The sequence below is a fragment of the Sprattus sprattus genome (genome assembly GCF_963457725.1).
Source record: "Sprattus sprattus genome assembly, chromosome: 15".
NCBI classification, from domain to species: domain Eukaryota; kingdom Metazoa; phylum Chordata; class Actinopteri; order Clupeiformes; family Clupeidae; genus Sprattus; species Sprattus sprattus.
In genome coordinates this window covers 29,879,530-29,900,171 of record NC_137913.1, presented here as the reverse complement: position 1 = coordinate 29,900,171, position 20,642 = coordinate 29,879,530, and the positions used below count along the sequence as shown (strand labels likewise).

The 20,642-nt window shown below is 39.8% G+C and overlaps 2 protein-coding genes across 2 annotated transcripts; one reads left to right on the top strand and one right to left on the bottom strand.

The window, feature by feature from the left end:
• Positions 1-3,051: 3,051 nt before the first annotated feature.
• Positions 3,052-10,508, bottom strand: LOC308376564 (H-2 class II histocompatibility antigen, A-R alpha chain-like). Its single transcript, XM_080852941.1, has 5 exons — positions 10,407-10,508; positions 4,376-4,636; positions 3,901-4,182; positions 3,606-3,725; positions 3,052-3,158 (listed from the first exon to the last, which is right to left on the bottom strand). The coding sequence occupies exons 1-5, from the start codon at positions 10,462-10,464 to the stop codon at positions 3,136-3,138; spliced, it is 744 nt and encodes a 247-aa protein (XP_080709067.1). The 5' UTR covers positions 10,465-10,508; the 3' UTR covers positions 3,052-3,135.
• A 1,712-nt stretch (positions 10,509-12,220) lies between these two features.
• On the top strand, positions 12,221-18,877 carry LOC308376117 (rano class II histocompatibility antigen, A beta chain-like; the record flags this gene model as incomplete). The annotated part of the gene is made up of 4 exons (XM_080852380.1): positions 12,221-12,284; positions 13,063-13,335; positions 18,045-18,326; positions 18,653-18,877. 4 exons carry the CDS (start codon positions 12,221-12,223, stop codon positions 18,769-18,771), a joined length of 738 nt encoding a protein of 245 aa, XP_080708506.1. The 3' UTR covers positions 18,772-18,877.
• Positions 18,878-20,642: the final 1,765 nt, after the last annotated feature.

Sequence of the window (20,642 nt, the reverse complement as noted above, 5' to 3'; positions counted from 1 at the left end):
TAGGCTATTTTGCCAAATGCACTAAGAGCTTTGAGAATGTAATTTCGGTTTCGAGAAATTGCCCAAAGCAATCGATAAAAACTGTAACGCCTGTGGGTGTGAACAGGGTTGGGCACAGAAACGTGGGTGGAAACCTGGGTGGAACGTGGGCATGGAGCGCAATTTAATGGGAGGAGAGAAGGTAAGTGCGCCTAATGATGTATTGCGTGGTATTTACTAAAACTGCCTGTCGAGCGCACGTCTCAATTTGCGGGATAATTCTCTGCCTCCTAAAAGCACGTCTTAACCAGGAAGCGCATTTTCCATTGAGTCTGAAAACGTTGATATTGCACCAGTTATAAGAGCAAGGCGAAGATATATACAGAGACAGCGCACAGAAATAATTTTTTCAACTGGTATAACACTTTTTCAGTTAAGCGATCCACAAATCATTAGACGGTACAGGTTAACCAGCCACGCAATACTTCTGAACCAGATCAGAGACATCGAAGCCTCCAACCGGAGATCACATTCCATTCCATCAGTTGTTAAACTCAGGACAACATTACAAATTTTGGCATCGGATCATTTCAAACAGTTATAGCATCAGCAGTTGTCATATCTCAGCCTTCACTCAGCCAAATATTCACCCAGGTACTCGACGCATTGCTACGGTGCGCTGGTCAATACATTTCCCCACTGCCATACCATAAATTAGAGACATCAAACAGGACTTTTTTTGAAATCGCAAACTTTCCGAACGTAATTTGAACCATTGCTTGCACCCACATGCAAACAGTCCCACCTTCAATCAACGAACACGTTTACCGAAACAGAAAGCACACATATTCAATGAATGTCCAGGTCATATGTGATGCCAACATGACCATTACTTACGTGGTAGTGGTCTGTCCATGACAGTTTTATCTTCCGGAATAGTGCCATCTATTCATGATTGAGCAACGGTGATTTTGGAGAGGCCTGACTACTCGGTAAATGTATTTGTTTCAGTGGGGATATATTGTAGTGAACCCATGTCCCAGAACGTATTAATCTCGCCATGTACACACCTATATTGTTATAATAGACAGTTTATGCATTAATGCCACCAATAGCATATTATTTATAATCGTGTTCTTTTAAACATCTCGCTGTAGGTGATGGCGGGCAAAACAACAATATAACCCATTGAATCAGGTTCAATGATTGAGCAAACGTGAACCAATATATCGATCTCCTCTCCGCTGAACCTTAGTTTTTTCTTCCTCGAATCTCCATGGTGGGCAGTAACTTGCAGGCAATTTCTCCCGTCTTTTAACGGTGCGCTAAATAATGATTGCCCAGGATCTGGCTTGATAAATATCACGGAAAATGCGTGCGTTAATGTGCGCCTGACAAAGGCGCAGATCAAGCTGCGTTCGCAAATCAATGTTAGTAAATCAGGTCCTTTAAAGGGTGGAGTAAGCAAACAGTGCCCAGCGCAGATGTGGTTTGATAAATACCACGGAAAATGCGCAAAAACACCGTGCGTTAATTTGCGAACGCAGATTAAGCAGCGCTCGCATATTAGTAAATCAGGCCCTTAGTGTTTTGCTAAACCATCTAGGTCATTTTGGCAAATGTATTTAAAGCCCTGAAAATGTGCTCTTTTTTCGAGAGAGAGATGAGCCACAGCAATCGAGAAGGAACCTTTCATTTTTGGGGCAATGACTATTTATATGAGAAAATGATTTGGTTTTGAAGCTTGGGTAAACTGTTTTGGGTGAGATATGACCTTTTGAAGGTGATCTATGTTGTTGTGCTGAACTATATAGGCTATTTTGCCAAATGCACTAAGATTTTTGAGAATTACATTTCTGTTTCGTGAAATTACCCAAAGCAATGGAGTAAAACTGTAATGTGGATATTTCTGTATTGGGTAAGGATAGATTCCTTTCTCATTTTAATATATCATACACTTTACAATTCATAATACTGTTATTTGAGGTCAGGCCAAGTAACAACACTCTCCTACAGCAAATGCCACCCTTCGAGCTTCTGGATCCCTCTCAGCCTAAAGTGTCATCTTCACAGCCAAAAAACAGGTAGGCTACATGGAAGGAAGAGATTTGCTTTAGCCCTTTATCCCCTGTGAGTTCCAATTCCAGAGTAATAAGAAACACAAACTGACAAAAAACTTTCATTGTATAACTTCAGGTAAAAACTCCTGCATCTGCCTCCACATCAACTGAGTGCTTGGCTTTGAGCTGATCTGAGATCAATGGTTTTCTATATTAAAGCCTTGAATGTGGGACTTGTTTTCTTGTAAGAGTTTCTCTGTTTTGTTTCTAGTGTTGGATATCTGACAGGGGCAGGAAGTGACTATGATGCCTTCATTTTTAAACTTAATTTATAGTTATTCAAAGGTCAACTTTCAGTTTCAGTCAGTGACATTTGTATATCCTACTATAGTGTCTTCCTTCGTCATTTGAGGGTTTTGCTGTTCGGGCAGAGTCATTATCAGTCCTCTTGACTTTGACTTTCATCTTATTATTAACTGCGATGATATTATGGTGTATTTTGGTAGAGGAAAACTAAAACACGTAAACTAAAGACTCAAGTGAGGGCAGCTGTCTCTGCTTCTACTCTGATGGATGACGCTCAGTAGCTTTTTTTGTCTTTCCAAACAACTTCACCTGCTATTGTTGCTTCACTCAGAAGAGTTGCTATAAAATAGGGCACAGGTACAAAGGGAACAGTGTCCATTAATGCTGTAAATATTGATACCAATGATAGTGTACAATTTGGAAACTAGTGAAAAAGAGAACACAGAACAAGAAAATAGTAATGGGGAAACTCAACTTTAAAAAGGAAACTTTAATTTAATTCTTTAAGTTGTAATATGTACACTTTGATTTACACAGATATCACTTCAATTGATCTGGTAGTCTTCCCTTAATCTTTGTACAATATTTCTTGTGTGGCATCTAGTGGTTGCTGAATTGCAACTAGCTGAATACCCTTCCCTTCACAAGCGTGTATCTACAGCGGCTGTGAAATGCCATAAAAATGCGAAAAAAGCCCTGTGTCAAGCCAGTATTTCGTTTTTTCTGTTCTGGGCTACTGTAGAAAGATGGCGGTGCAACACGGCGGACTCCGTGGAAGAGGACCCACTCCCTATGTAGACTGAAGGGCTCGTTCTAACGAAAACACAAAAATGTATAGTGACAGGAAGTTATGCCCTTATTTAAAAAAACATAATTATTCTCCTACTAGACACAACTAAAAACTACACACTGTACCTTTGAAGCAGGCTAAAAAAAACATCATGTTCATCATGGTTAGCTGACCATTAACACTAAACACAAACGCATAACATAGTAAAAAAAACAATCATGCACAATCATGCACAGTGCCTAACACGTGCATCCAGTTGAAAAGCTCTGGTTTAAAAATATGAATTTAATATAAATGTATATATTTATTAAAATGTAATTCCAAGGTCAGAGTTTCTCTGTGTGTGAGTTTGTTTAAAGTATGCCAGGTTCAACAAAACACATTTCTGGGACTCATTACAAAATCGCTGGTTTAATTAACACAACAACAAAAAAATTAACTGTCATGTAATGTCTGCTCTGTTCTCATACCTGCACTCTCTTTTCCCTTGACGAAGAAGAACATTCCGGTAGCCACTCCCAGCATTCCCAGAGTCAGACCCACTCCACAGAACACTGAGGGACCAAGACTGGGCTCTGACACCTCAACATCTGAGGAAGACACGCACACACGCACACACACACACACACACACACACACACAACACATCCTATTAGGCCTGAGATGCTCATAACTGATTGCAAAGCCTTGTGTTGTATATATTATATATCCAGATCCAGGTTAATGGGGAATGGGTAACACAGTTGATTTGCTGTAGCGTCTCACCCCAGTATCTTGTCAAGGGCCCCTCCAGTGCCGAGTGCTCCACAGTGCAGGTGTACATGTCCCCCTCCTGAGGGGTGAACTTCAGGGTGAAGAACTGGTTGAAGGTGCCGTCGTTGTTTATGTGGATTTGGCTTGAGCTCACTTCCTGTGTCACGTTGTTGTTGTTCCTGGTCCACTTCACCGTGAGTCGAGGAGGGTAGAACCCAGTGACGTAGCAGATGAGGGTGTTTTCAGAACCCAAACGCACCTCGTCATGGACATACATGACACTTACAGGGGGCTCTGCAATTTAACATTTATTTTTTACTTTATTCTTAAAAAATAACACAACATTCACTTTAGCTTTGTAAAAAAAAAAATACAATATCAATCAGCATAATATGACAAAATATGACAAAAATGTATGATACTCACTGCAAGGTTAAAATGCAAACCTTTTAAATAAAGGTAAAAAGTATAAAAAGCTGCACTTTACCTTTTGCCTCTGGAGGATAACCAAGTTGTTCTGCAATATGTTCCATGGCATCCTTAAATTCCTTCATTTCATTGTAAGCGTATGAATAAACCAGTCCATAGAATGTGTCCCAGGATATGTGGTCTACAAAGTTTGGTAATGTGCTGACTACTGTCTTGGCCTCAAAGTCCACATACAGTATCTGATTCCCATCAATATTTGCTGAAAAGTATTCCTTGTTTTGGTCACAGTATATGTCATTGATGGCATCTTGATACACAACTGGAGCATAAAAACAAACAAACACATTATCTATGTGCAGGCAGGCTATAGTGCTATAGACCTATACGGGCCATTCTACCGAATTCGTGTAATATGCAGTCCCTCAACAATAAAAACTATTTACAAAACAATTAGGTATTTAGGCATAGATATTTAATTAGAAAATGTTATGGTCTATATAAACCCAATGCATTACATGAGATAGTGATAAGCTAAATATATACAAAATCATCATTTATAGGGTACTTTCTATTGGGAAGTAGCTGTCCCCAACCCTGACATCTAAATTTCAATGCCTTTAAATAACACTTTTCAATTTTTTTAGATTTTTTTCAATGATTTAATTCCAAAGATCTTTATGATTGGGTTGAAACAGAACTTGGAATATTTAGATTTATTGTGGGTTTAATTTTTAAATCAATTTTCTATACTCAAAAAATCATGTCCCTAGTTTTCATGTCACTACCGAAACACAAGAGTTTTAGTCCATTGGCTGAGCATGTGTTTTAGCCACGACTCTGCATTTTTGACCATGCAGTGACACTGCATCTCTGACCCTCATGGTTGAATGGTAAGTAGCTAAATCCCATAGTTTTTATATAAATGTGTTCCAAAGTCTGAAAATCGACGTGTAACCTTAAGAATTGTCACTACCGAAACGCATGTTTTCTTCAATTAAGTAAACCTTTTTGGGTTTCATGGAAAATCTTATGTTTGTATGTGTGTTCACCTCTTCAAAGATGTGTTTGCATGCCGTGTGCTTGTTAGAATTCTTTATTTATGCTTAAAGTTAGCTAGAATTGTCACTACCGAAACAGTCACTACCGAAACACATGGTAGTGACCTGATGATTTCAGTAGTGACAAAATGAAATGGTAAGTAGTTCAATCCCATAATTTTTAAATAAATGTGTTGTGTGGACTAAAGGGCGGCCCAGAGCACTTTTTGGAAGATTTTGGGAGAGAAATGAACATCCATCCAACAGTGCAGTCACTACCGAAACACTGGATGTCACTACCGAAACAGTGCAGCACTACCGAAACACAGGATGTTTTGTAAAAAATTAAGCATATTGAGTAATCAACTAAAATGTTATGATACTGATTGGATTAATGTATGTTCAATTTCATCAATCAACAACTCTGGAATCAATATGATCAGTATTTTGCATTTTACAAAGAAATATTGCACTTAGATTTTGATGAATTGTATAAATTGAACTTGAACATTTGGTAAAAAAAATCATTTTTATGGATTTCATTTTGAAAACCTTCAAGAAATATTTGTAAAAATACTCTTCAGAGAAGGGAAGGAAACACAATCTGAACAGGTCAATAATAATACTTTTTTTACTATAGTAAATGTGATGTTTCGGTAGTGACAATTTTTGGAAGAGGAAAAACATTCCAACACATTCTGAAAATACAATATAAAAATTGACTGTTCTTTTACTAGATAAGTGTACTTTAGATATGGTACATTATACATACGGACAAAGTTTTGGGAATAAAACATACAAAAAATCAAAATATTTCTGACCTGTCTTTGCACCAATTCGGTAGAATGGCCCATACAGGACAGGTTGTTTGGTGTGGTTTGATAACAACTCATTATAATGCTGAGCCTTTAAACCCATTAGTATTGGGTTGTGGTTGAAATATAGCAGTGGGACTCCCACTTGTGGAAGTGTACGCTTACTGTTTTCATTAGGTCTACATTTACCTTCAGAAATGGATTACAAACTAAAAATACATCTATTACTAGATTTGACTTGGGCAACAGAGGGCACCATCTTCTCCACTTGATTCATGGTCAAACAATCTGCTCGACCTCTAGTAGGACCCAGTTTGGTGGATAGTTCAGATTTTACCCGAACTACCCAGAATAATGGTTTCCAAAAACAATCAAACAGAATGAAAAACAACTTCTCTCTTCAGATCCTCATTGTACTTGAACATCAGAAAAGGTGTTGATGTACTGTATATGACAATTAAGGGATAATGTTTAGTCCGGCGGACATTATCGAAAAATGGGTTCTGAGGAGCCGTCTAATTGTGTTCCTCCTCAGAATGTTCCAACAAGGTCAGTTGATTTTAAAATTTTAAAATGAATCATGTTTTTTCTTAGGGACAAATAAATCACTTCCGGACAGTTTGTCGCACTTTTAAAGGCACAATATGCAACAATTATGCTTCAGGATTAGGGTTAGGATAAGCAGTTTAACCTTAAAATAACAGCTTAAAAAAAATTGGGGCGCTACAATGACTTTTAATATGGAGAATTGACCTATCGCTAAGCCCCGCCCCCCATTGTGACAGTTGCTAAATCGGACACTTTATCAGAGCTGACTAGAGTTTACAATGGCAGCTATCAGTGACAAAACTATATCCCAAGAGGCTTTAGACAACTTTTGGAGACAAAAGGACCTGATTTCGCCTAGAAGCCTTCAAAAGGGACTTAATTATGCAAAGGAGGGATATGTATACAATTTAAAACTCGATATTGTGGATAACAAGCTTAAATTTGAGGAGAGAATTTACAGAGCTCAATGCAGGAGAGGAGGGAGAAGCCTCAACTCACGGTCATCGCAATTGCAGATAAATACATCCAATACCAGCATTGTTCATGCACCACATGGGAAAGATACAATGAATTCACAGTCAGTTGATTTACCTAATCTGGAAGGCACCGAGATGTACATCTACGTGTATTAACTAGCAGGAACCTGCCCCTGACAGGACAGTGTCCTAACCATAGGCTATGGTCCTAACTGTCTAGCTTGTTAATTACCGGCATGCGTGTGTTTCGTTCACGTTGTCATGTTAATCCATTATTAAACCTATCGTTTGTTTAATAGAATGGCCGATTTTTAATAAACTGTCCCATAACTGACAAAAGTTACGCTAGCGCAGCTATTGAATCATTAACGTTAGCTAATTTGAACCAGAGATAATTGCCTAAGCCTAGCATAACATCAGTGGTGAAAGTAAGCAGGTAGGCTACTGTGAATAATGAGTAGGCCTATGCCTTTTATCATGTAGGCTTAGTTGATTGCTTTAGCAAAGGGAAATTCTAACAAGAGTATGGCAGAAAGCTAATGAACATAGCGTTCACTGTGTGGTCTGTCACACAGCTTAATCCACCGGAGATATTTGGAGGACCGGTCTTGTTTTCGTTTAGGAATAAAGATACAATATACCCCATTGCCTATCTTCTCACGATAACTCGTATCAGTGTTGTATCTACCCCATGCACATTGTTTGGCCATTTATGTTGAAACTACATTACCACAATTACACACTTGTTTTTGTCCCGTTGTGGCTTGGGGAAAGGGATGAAATATACCCCATTCTGCAGCCTATCGGGATACCTACTGTTGGTGTTACATGTACCCCAAGCACATCGTTTGACCATGTTTTTTTTTTTTTTCATAAGCAACATCAATCGATCATTAAATTATTGTAACATGTCTCCTCCCTGTTGTTTTCAATGGAGTTATCGGAGCTGATGTCCGAGTCCAGTTCAGGCTGGAATGTCATTGGTTCATCTGCGTTCTAAGGGCGGCGCTTAGCGACAGGTCAATTGACCCTTCCGCGACCACTCCCCAAAACGGTAACTGATCAATCATAGCATAGCAACGGTTACTAAGCTCGGGACCTCAGTCAAGCGAGACATTTTGATGAATAGTCAATGAGAGTGACGTCTGCTCGAGAAGAGAAAATTAAACGTTGTGCTTATGGAGTGTGTAATTCTGACAGTCGATATCCAAAAAGGCTGGAGGGAGGGGTAACATTTTATCCCTTCCCGAAACCCAAGACCCAGAGAGAGAAATGCCTGCTGTGGATCAAACAATGTAGACGACCCCCCCCCCCCCCCATCAGCTGAATGTCAGCAACGTTCAGAAGCACCTACTTTGTTCCAAGAAGCTATGTCGCTAAAATCTGCCCACTGCATCGAAAACGTGAGAAAACCCTTGCTTAAAATACGATTCAGTTTTACCACCTTACATGTTTGCGTAGCGGCGACTGTGTAGATAATAGAACAAATAAACATAGCTGGAATGAACCTGTTAGCCTTAGCATTTGTCTGTCTACAAACACGACATGTAATGTCGTGGTTGTAGCCTATATAAGCATATTGCAGACCCTTTTGCCTGCTTCGATCTGAGATCTTGCTGTTTTTCCAAAAAATGCTTATGATTTCTTTGGGTAGAGCTGAAATTGACACGGTTGAAAACATGTTGCCACCCCATTCATACCAATGCTGAGAACCTGGGAAACGTGAATGCTTGACTGATATACCAAACGTTGCTAAGGGGGAGTTTGCGGAAGGGTCAATTGCGTCCGTGCCAATGGCATAGCAGGGTCGATAGGCATATAACTGCGTTCTGTAGTTTTGCCTGCCATGCCCGCCGACCTGACTTTGATTACCTTCTGCCGATCTAGCAAGTAGCTTATTTGCCGTCTTGCTTAGTCTTGTGTTGCACATGATTGATGTTTGACTGTGTAAGGACAGTCGTTGAGTAATTAGTTTGTCATAATGTCAAAGTCAGCACATTTCATGAGATTTCGTTAGTTTTAGCTGCTAGCATACCTTTAGCGAATAGCTATTAATCCTTAATGCACCTTTAATGCATTTTTCGACAAAAATGTATACATTATTCCCATCACAATGCCTTAGCTTCTGCCAGCTCATGAAATGGAAGTGTATAGACCAGGGGTAGGCAAATAAAATCCTAATGGGTCCAGTTTTTTAAAAAATCCCCAAGTTTGGGTCCAGGGGTCTATCACACATTTTTTATGACCGTTGTTTTCACTGATATAGGACTGCATGTGTTTTATGTACCAACAGTCAAGGTGTGCATTATGATTCAGAGGCATATTTAGCCCATATAAGTACTTTAGGCGCTAGTAGTATGTGTATGTTTGGTCAACAACTGACTATCAGATCAAATGAAGGTCTTCATTTCAAGCTTTTTTATTCTGACCCAAAATCCATGCTAGGCTACTCGGAATGAACACTCGTTTGTTCGTTGTTGGGCAGTGAATAAATAAGTCAACATGTTTGTAGATCGGGCATACTGGGCTTTAAGATCGTTTATTTTTTGCGCACGCACGGATTTGAGAGGGTAATTTATATCGAAATCTTTGTGCTTCATTACGTAGTGGCGTTTTACATTGCTGCTTTTGACGAGCGCCACCGTCTCGGAGCATATCAGTCAAACAGGCTTAGAGCTGCACGCAGGCAGAATGAACATAAATAAGTCTGTCCACTCCGCTTTAAAAGCTCTGTTCTCACTATCTACCTTTCTCTTCTTAGAGCACGCCATCTTTCTCTTGAACTGCAATGAAGCTTTCTCTCTCAACTGAAGGCAATGTCAATTTTGCAGCGCTTGCGTGCACCAGTCCCACAGCTCGCAGCTTTGACAGCGAGCACGTGCTGCGTATAGGCTATCATCTGATTGGCTACTGGCATTATAAGGTTTAAACAAAACCATAGCCTACCATAAAGTCATAGTTAATTTAATGTATTTAACGGGTTTATAAAAGTCACTCAAAAGCATCAGTTGTTAAAATCGCTTGGTCAAAATTATATATATATAAAAAAAAAATCGCATTATTAATTTTATTGTCGCAATTGTGTCTCGGTCCGGAGAGGACGTCAGTTGGGTCCGGACCCGGACCGCGGTCCGCCTATTGCCGACCCCCGGTATAGACCAATCAGTCAACAAGTACTGTTAGGATAAGGTTTTAAAAGTGTCACTACTTACATTGACTTCCTGCGCATTGGACACATGCAATCCAGAGAAAGATGACAGCGAGCTTCATATTTCAAATGTGCTGATATACCGATGTGCGCTGACAACATTTACTCAGTCAGGAAACCAACTGCAGCAGAGAAATCGTTTCACCTCTTTAAATAAGTTATGGTTGAACAGAAATATCCAATAGGAAGGCCAGGTTAATTAAAAGTCATCAGTATCTGGGTAAGATCCAGAGGCACGTCTAGGGCCATACGTTTGGATTTGAATATATTTTATGAATTTGATTTCAAGAATTTGTAAAGATAGGGGAGACCGGGGACAGTTGTAACAGGGGACGGTTGTAACACTGTGAATTCCTCCCATCAGAAACCAGCTATGATGACGAAACTCACTGTGCTTGTGCACATTTAGTTTCCCTCCTTACTTGCGAAAACGGGAGTCGCATTTGAAACCTACAGGGGGCGCTATAAAGCAAAGTCTGTTTTTGAGGTCAAAAAAACACTTTTCTTCCCGATGTTCTTTTTTGGATGCCGTCCAAAGATAAAATGTCTATGAATTCAAACAAGTATTATTAGAATCCCTGTTTTGTAAGCTAAAAATAGACATGTCTATCAAGTGTCAAACTAGCAGTCAAGCCAGTTGACATGAGATCAAAACATGGTTCGTCATACTGGGACAGTTGTAACGCCCTGTTACAACCGTCCCAGTATGACGAACCAAGTTTCATTTATATTTTAAAAACTAGCTAGGGTTAGGTATAGAGATGCAGATGTTGGTATTAATGTGCAAGTTAAAAGTAAAATGTACACTGTGCATTGCAAATAATAATAATAATAATAATAATAATTAATACATACATACAATAATACATATCCTGTTTCCCATTGTTTACTTCCTGTTTAGTCTTTTGTACGCCCTTGTTCCTGCCATATGTTCCTTGTCGATCATTGTTGCGTGGTAGCCAAGTCTTAAATGTTTCATTTGCATCACAGCTTTTGAATCTGAGTCCTGAGTTTACATTAAAGCATGCCAAACATCAGAAAGAGGAAGACGAACAGGGGAGTCCCATTTCCTTTGCTGGAGAGGGCTTCCGATGACATTACACAGGGAAAGTCAGTAAGGGCAGTGGCCAAATCATATGACATTTGCCATGTGACCCTGTATCGATTTCAAAAAGGGTTTTCTCTCCCTCATATCAGATTATTTGAAGCAGGCAGCTGATTTATATTATGGGTTGAGCCCAAAGGAGGTAGTCTAGAACGAATTGAACTAACTAAACTGTTTACAATATAAATAACAATATCTATACCTACAATACATATAACTATAGGCCTACAATAAATATAACAATTTATATAATTTTTAATTATATATATTTTGGACATGTTACAACCGTCCCTGACATGTGTTACAACCGTCCCTATACACTGGGACGGTTGTAACAGTGGGTGAGACTGTATTCAAATCAATTTTGCAACCTTTACATATTTCATAAAACCACTTAAATACCATGTTTCAGTAGATGACAGATTGAAGTTTATAATATAACAAATTGGTTATTCCAGTGTAAATTGTTTTTGATTTATTGCTAAAAAATGCAAAAAGTGTTACAACTGTCCCTGGTCTCCCCTACTCTGTTTTCTAGTTCTGCCTTGTCTTTGTTAATCGTGTGATCGTTACATTGCTCTGCTGTTTAACCTATTTGATACAGCAGTTTGCCTCGAAATATATGACACTGTACCTTCTTAATTTCTTGATTGGTCTGTTGCACTGAGCGATAACGACCTTCACACACGGCGTTCTCCTCACTGAGAGAAACCATGTCCAGGTCAAGACTGATTTGTGCTTTTGTCCTGGCGTTAGTATATTTTCTCCTTGGAGTAGGTAGGTGAAAAACTTGTATATATAATACATGAACAGAAAGAGAGAGTAGTTATGCAGTTAACAGAAGTCTTATCTTAGGACACATCAAGCTATAGCTTAATATCCTAATATTAATAGGCTGCAATAGGGTTGCAAAGAGGCGAAAAATGTCGGGATTTGTCTCGGGATTTTGGACATTTTTACAATTTTCTTTGCAAAAGTTAGTCTATAACAGCGAACTTAAATGAAGTTGAAAACAAGACTAGGCAAGCCTAGTTCAGATGGACCCTATGCAGCTGGTGGGGGAAATTGCCTACCAGAAACGTGAACCTATGACTTTCTGTTGTACACCAAAGTACACCATCACCTCAATTACATTATCGATTGACATCGCAAACAGGTGACTGTATAGTAGCCTACACATGAGCCAAACTGTCTAGCTGGCAAGTGACTAACGTTAGCAATTGTAGATCTTGCAGCATGATCTTGGTTAAAACAACCCGATTTAATGCAAATTCAGTTCAGAATTTCAACCCTGTACTGTGCATTTCTCCATCCCATGCACACATAATTCCCACCATCCTGGACCTGCGCACTACGGGATGCTTGGAATTATTATGTATTGTCAAAGACATGACAAGGTAAATACAGTTAGTATAAATTACCCCAAAAGGTCCAGTTAATTCCCGTATATTCACGTTAACTCCCATGGGAAGTTTCCAACTTTAAATGTTCCTGGAATGTGGCAACCCTATAGGCTGTATTGTGTTTGATTTTTTTGATTTTTTTTTTTTTTTAGATGGATATTGCCAGTACAGATGGATGCGATGCTACTCCAAATCTATGAGTTTGACAGACATGGTGTATGTAGAGTCGTACTTTTATAATAAAATGGAATTCTTAGTATTTAATAGCACCGTTGGTAGGTATGTCGGCCATTCAAGTTATGGAATGGCTCAAGCACGTGAAAAGAATGAAGATGAACACCTTCTGCCTTATGAACGAGGCTCTGTGGACAGACTCTGCAAAGTCAATGCTCTTGTCTATAAAAGCCATGGAATGGACAAAAAAGGTGAGTATAGAAAGTTTATTAAATAATATATCATAAGTCTTCTTCCAGTTTCGTACACACAAGATGTTTACATGTGGGACGGTTTTTGAAACCTCTGCAAAAACTAATTCTCTGCCATACTCTGCTTTTAACACTTTTTGCAAAAACATAATCCCCAATTGAAGACACAACATTCAGAGATGGATCATCTGAGTGCCCTTTTAAATGATACGCATACAGAGGTTGCCAGTATGAAAGGAGGGTATTGGTTGTAATGATGATGAGTTGCATTCTTGCACCATTGCACACTGTCTTGTTTTATGCAAAAGACTAAGGCCCAATCCCATTTCTCATCTCTACCGCTACCCTTACCCCTACCCCTTCGCCTTCGCTTTTTCAAACGGAGCGGTAGCGGAAGGGGTTGAAACGCTAGCCCTTCGAATTGGGATAGCACTTCAACACTTACGTACGTCATCAGTACGCTGCGTCAGCTGTTACGTTACCGGAGAGCGACAGCTGTCACTCACCAGACATAAACAAACATGGTGCCTGCAGCTCTTATTTACACAATGCAACATTTCATCAAACAAGTTTTAAAATCATGAATTACAAAGAAAATACTTTCATTTGTGTGATGCTTTCCCTGCTGTTTCCGACATTTTTAAATTGACTCCCGCGATGTTTCTTCTTTAATGCTCACGGGTTCGCAATGCATTGAGGGAAATCAGTCTACCCCTCCGTTTGAAGTATGCCCTCGGAAAATCTCCGTTTGGAGCGGTAGAAAGCGCTTCCCCTTCCCCTACCCCTCTGTCTTAACGTGAATTGGGACAGCACTACCCCTCCACATGAACGCGCAAAACGGAGGGGAAGGGGAAAGACGAAGGGGTAGCGGGAGAAATGGGATTCAGCCTAAATGTACAAGGGGTTAATTTAGTTGTATACTGTATGTCTTTTATTTCAACGGGTCTGCAACCCTTTTTTTCCAATTTAACAACCTCTCTACCCTTGTTCACTGCTCAGTACTGAGATGTAAGTGCTGATTTTAGTTTCTCGACTAAGCCTGCTCTGTAGCTTCTATGTTCTGAGAACTCTTTTTACTATTAGTTTAGTTAATATTATAAAATATTTATATGTTATAAAACAATTGGGTGCTATCGCGTTATTTAGCTGTTCTGATTGGACGAGAGACGATCCATGCGTTGGATTATCCCAGAACAACCCAACTCGGACTTTTCACAGCTAATAATAAATCACTCCGCGATGAAACATTCTACAGCACAAAATTCTTATAATTCCCATTCAAGATGTTGGCAATGGAACTATTTTTTGTTGCGGAGAAACAATGGCGAAATAAACATCATTAATCAATAACTTCATGTTGAAATGTTAATTGGTTGACTATAGACCTCCGGCCTCGGTGGCTACGGCCAAACACCACCCGTGGGAACAGGGGCGGCCTTTCCTAGAGGCGGTATAGGCGGTCGCCTAGGGCGCCACTCAGAGGGGGGCGCCAAAAACTGCGCCCAGCAAAAAAGAAAAACAAGAATAGTTTTTTTTTTGCTGGGCAGAGTTTTTTTTGCGCCCCCTTCTATATCCCCAACCAATATTTTTACATTAAAAAAATAAAACTGACATTAGGGTAAAATAATTCAAAAATCGAAAACGGAAGGGGTACTTTCTTCCTTGGTGTTGTCAGAACATGCTAGCACAGTGAGGCGTTTGGTGAGAGTGTGTGTGTGTGTTCAATAAACTTTGAAGAACGAAATAATGAAGAGGCTAAAGCCATCTGGGGCGCAATTTAAGAAGATAAAGAAAGGAAGAAGAAGAAAAAACCTGCCAATGACAAACGTAAATCCTTAAATCCTGTTCCTAGCCTAGAATGAATTCCAGATAAGAAATTGTTAATGAATGCGTGAATTGCCCCGGGTACTTTAGTAGAGTTAAAAAGAAAAGATGTAGCCTACCTTATCATTAAAAGTTTTCCTACTCCCTGTCACATAGTTCTTTGAGCATTCTACAGAGGCGGGTAGGCAATATCAAAAATGATATGTCCATTTATTCTACATTATACAAAAAAAAACATGATTAAAATAGGCAAGCATATAAAGCCAATAGCCAGTGCAATAACACTACAAATATAGTGCGAGTGAGCTAGCCAGTTTAATTAGACATGATTTAACTAATCAAGAGCTATGCGTCTTGGAATAATATTGACATACACACTGTAACGTGCCGGCATAGTCGCCCCATAATGCCGTGCGGCGGGCGCATACTTTTCATTGTGTGATGCACTAGCGCTCAACGATGTTTCCTAACAATGCTCCTTACTGTTCTTATTGCATGTCATTGTTCTGTGTTGGGACTGAGTTTATACAGGTGTGTGACGGTAACACAGTCTGTTCAAGATAACCTGTGGCAGGGCATAAAGCCCGTGCCATTTTGACATTGTGTTGTGTTTAGTATTTAGTAATAATAACTACTTACTAACCGAGAGTGAGGTCATGCAGGGACATATCAGACTGAGGCTGTAACTTATCTACCGAGCGATAGCGAGGTTGATACGGCAAAGCCAAAGTCTGATATGTCCCTGCATGACCGAACGGTCGAGGTTAGTAAGTTGTTTATTATATGGCATTTTTAGCTCTTTTTATTTTGAGAATAAATGGTATTTGTAAATAGAAAACATGTTGTTTTGTTCAGCTCTCAAGTCTTCCCACGACACATTGTGTTTCAGGTGTTGCCTAGCAAACAATGACTTGCTAACTTCAAGTTACAATGATCAATAGAAAACGGACAACAGGGCTCAGCATAAATGGCTTTAATTTACAGTTAAACACAAGGTTTTCAAACTATAGTAGTAAAGTCTTCATCATCACTTTCAATAACACATTTTCGCTGCTTCTGAATTGTACTGACCTGAACTAGGCTAAGTATTACCCGATATCAAAATGTTCGCGAATTCTTGAGACTTTATTCTTCAACTGTCATCAACTGTCATGGTACCATGACATTCAACTGGTTTCCTGTTCTCAGATAATGTCATAATAGGAGTCCTGATTATATCTAGCCTGACGATGTCATACTCATAATTCTAGTCAGAATATGAGTCTGAGACCGGACTATTGGGCTGTGATTATGGGGCGTGTTTCAACGAACCAGGAAAGAAAATTCCTCTTCGCTGAATTGGATACCTAGAACCAATCAGAGCAACGTAGTATTTCCATCTGATAGATTAAACTTTTACCTGATCCCGTAGGAAGGACGGCAAAAACATCTTTTCAATCGACAAATGCCTTGATCGCGTTTCTCTGTTCCTCTTTCAAAATGAATGCGCTGTCATATCTGTTGAGATATGCCTGCTCACGTTACTTAATTAGCACTCAAGGCTAGAAGCTACCATTCGTTTGAATGTTTTTTTTTTCTACGCGTTAGCATAACCTATCAATAATGCTCTAGAGTGCTTCAGTTAAGACCTATAATCCTGGGCAACACTCGTTTTGCGTATACACAACTAACCGAGTCAATGTAGACATATAAAAGTCGTGTAGATAGCTTAAATCATATAAAATATGTCCCACTAAGCTTCCGAGACGGCGCCATCTTTGTTCGATGTATACCGGTATTCTATCTATATCTGTCCATCAACGTATAAAGCCCGCCCTTACAATTTGAATGGTCAGATCACTTTTCGGGGCCGTTTAAACCCTCCCAACTAACTCGACTCCAGACTGAATCTCCCAGACGAAAAATTTTGTGGGCGGAGTTCAGGCTGGTATCCAGGCTAGATTATATCACTACTTATAATTACATGCTCATGGCTGTTGATATATCGCTAATTTTTAAGGATGTAATGTTTAGTACTTGGTACATGGTATCGCTCATTTTTAAGATGACGTCACTGGAGGGCAATAAGAATACTAAGATAAGAGCAATAAGACCACAGACCGGCAATGACCATTAGCCAATCAGAATGCTTGTACTGACGTTGCCATATAATAAAAAGCCATAACAAATACTTCGCACTTCCGTGATGCGTTTTGTTATATCATCTTAGATTCACTTTTAGAAGACTAAGAAAACATTATTTGCAAGCGATTGGGAAGATGACGTGAAGGTGTGTGTGTGTGTCCATAAACAGTTGAACAGGGGGGCATGGCCGGAGCGTAGTTCAGCACAGGCCTGTATTTTCTCAGTGATTTTGTTCTTCAATTAATGTTTGTTTATCGTTGCGATCATTGTTGTGTTTAGGTGAAAGAAATGCAGTGCCAGGAGTGTGCCAGGAGTGAAGCTCGCCTAGAGCGCCAAATGTGCTAGGGCCGCCCCTGCGTGGGAATATCCCTTCCCTACCCCACTCGCATGAGTACTATATTGCTTAAATACTTATAAATTAGTATTCCCATATAGAACATATTGGATTTGATGTTTTTTTCTTCCTACCTGCTTAGCTTGCCAGAGCCAGTCCTTCAGTAAACTTCCCCTACCTTGATCCTCGCCTCTGAGTCTGTCTCTGCACATGTGTTAATGCTTGTTCTGAGGCACAGAGGGTTCAGCTCTCGCCAATGAGTCCAATTCACAGTTTCCCTGAGTTTTCAGAAAACCTGTGTAAGCAGAAACAAATATGTGAAAGTCTGTATTCCTCCTTTGATTTAAATTGATGATAAAGTACTGATATCTTCCAATGCAGGAAATTATATAAAATCATCAGACTGAAAAAAAAAACTGTTTTACAGTTGAGCCCAGCGTGAATCTGAATTTGGTAAGGCCAGCCAGTAGCAATCAGCTCGCCATGCTGATGTGCAGTGCCTACAACTTCTACCCAAAGATGATCCGTGTGACCTGGTACAGAGATGGCCAGAAGGTGACCAGTGATGTCTCAGCCACGGAGGAGCTGGCGGATGGAGACTGGTACTACCAGATCCACTCCCACCTGGAGTTCACCCCCAAAGCTGGAGAGAAGATCTCCTGTGTGGTGGAGCACACCAGCCTCAAGGAGCCCAGGGAGTTTTTCTGGGGTGAGGCCTGGCTTGCAGTTATGTCTGTTTCAGCTGCTTCCTCACGCTGCTCTGCTTAGTTTTGTACATGCTGTTTTGTCCTTTCTGTGTTTAGTTTTGAAAAAAAATAATCCAATAGCCAGTTGTATCATAATCGATACACACTTAAATCGTGCTGACTACTTCTCTGTGCATGAGATTAGCAAATTACAGAAAACAAAATTAACCAAAGACGAGGAGGATGTCAAAATATGTGGTGTTCGATTTCTTATCTTCTAATGTTAAAGCTGTATCTGAAATCCTTCTCTTCAGCATTGCAACTGTGTGTCTACCCTCTATACTGACAGACTCCTCCATGCCCAGGGCTGAGAGGAATAAGATTGCCATTGGCACTGCTGGCCTGCTGCTGGGACTGGTGGTCTGTGCTGCTGGACTGCTCTACTACAGGAAGACATCAAGAGGCTAGCAGTTGAGAGTTAGAACAAACATGACACATTGGATTACTTTAGCAGTACAGTTATATGGAATATGTATGAGTATGTAACAGTGTTTCATTATAAACACATCCTAGACAAACTACACCTGGTCATTGATGAGAGTGGAGGAGAGTGAACATGTGGAACATAGTCATATTGTTGAGAGGGAACATTGATAAAAGAAGACGACAGTGAAGGCTGAGTGTTCTGGGAAGCGGCGCTTTATTGCTCCCGCCAAGCTGCACTCAATGTGTGGGGGGGGGGGGGGGGGTGCCATTCGCGGGCTGCCGGCGTTGAAGATAGCTTAGCAGGGTTACCTGAAGCTAAGGCCGGGGAATATTATCTCTGAGTGCGTTGGCTGCTTCTAAGCTAGGGTTTTTTCCGTATCGTTAGTGTGCATTGCTGTGTGATTTGCCATATGCTTTTACAATACCCTAGTGAGTATTCGTTGAGGCAGGTAGCATTGAAGCTCACCAGGACTCTTTGTAACCTAACCTAATCCGGCATGATTGGTAGACGCAGGAATTTATTACATTGTATCAATAAAGACTGATTGTTTCTAAGTCTGTCATGCAGCCTCGTTCTTTGTGCTGATATTGCATTCCTCTAGCCGCAATCATCTGACAATTTAATTCTGTAATTCTAGGTTTATTACAATATGTTCTCCTGCGCAGGTTAGAACAACCCCTACTTATTGACGGCATAATTCATGTTCCTCCTCATCCTCCAGTGCTTCCATCATTGGCGCCATCATGGCCAATCAGACATTATGACAAGTGAAAATCTAATTCAGTTTCTTCCATGCATACCAACTCTGGAGTGGTAGGTTGAGTAAACACTGATCTTACTGTTACCAAGGTCTCATGTGTCTTCCTTGTGTATTTTATTTCCATCCGATGTTCAAATCTGTTACATTCTTCATACATTTTCAAAAACATCTTGGTAAAAGCATGCATAATCACTGAACTTCTGTTGTTTGAGTGTTAATTTCCTGACATCCTAATATTTAAGTTGATTGCGGACTCAGTTGAGAAAATGTTGCTGGAATGTGGTGGTTGACACGTTTTGTGGCCAATTCTTAGTATTATAAACTAATTCACAATAAGAAGATGGATTACAAATGCTGGTTTCAGTGCGATTTAATTGCAGATCTTTAAGCCACAATTAGAGAAATACCACCGGCAGCAATTCTGCAGAGCTGCGTTCGCGGGCTCATATTTAAAAACATAAACAGACACTCCCATCTTCCTCAGGAGTGGTCGAACTCCTCACCCAATAAAATGACCCCCTGTAATCTAACTCCAACCAATCAGAAGGCTGTCTAATGACCCTCCCCTTCTAACTCATCTTTACACGTTTGCTGTGTGTGTGTGACTAAAAACCCCTTGAACTAATTAAATGATGTTATATTTCTTCTTACTTACTTACTTAATTGTTACAATCCATCATGATTCCCCCCTTTGTGTCTGACCAGACACACTAAACATAATCTTCATTACTCTATCAAATACACACTATCAATCCCCTATATGATGAAACAATTACCTTTGAACTCCTATAAATCAAAACCCATTTTTAGCATTATTTTAAACAGTCCATTCACTCCCTCTAAACAAAATTTAACTAAAACCCCCTATACTATACCACAGTCTCATTAGGGCAGTCCTAAATGAGCACACAGTAATGTTTACAGTCTCAGGTGGGCAATATACGTTCACATAAAAACATACAATACAAAACAATAAACATCCAGTCATGTATGCAGTGTTGTGCCTTTGAAACAGTCCTTATGTGTATGAATGTCCTTTCTGGTATTCTTGACATCCTAGATGGCATTTCCTTGACCTCACAGGCAAGAGCG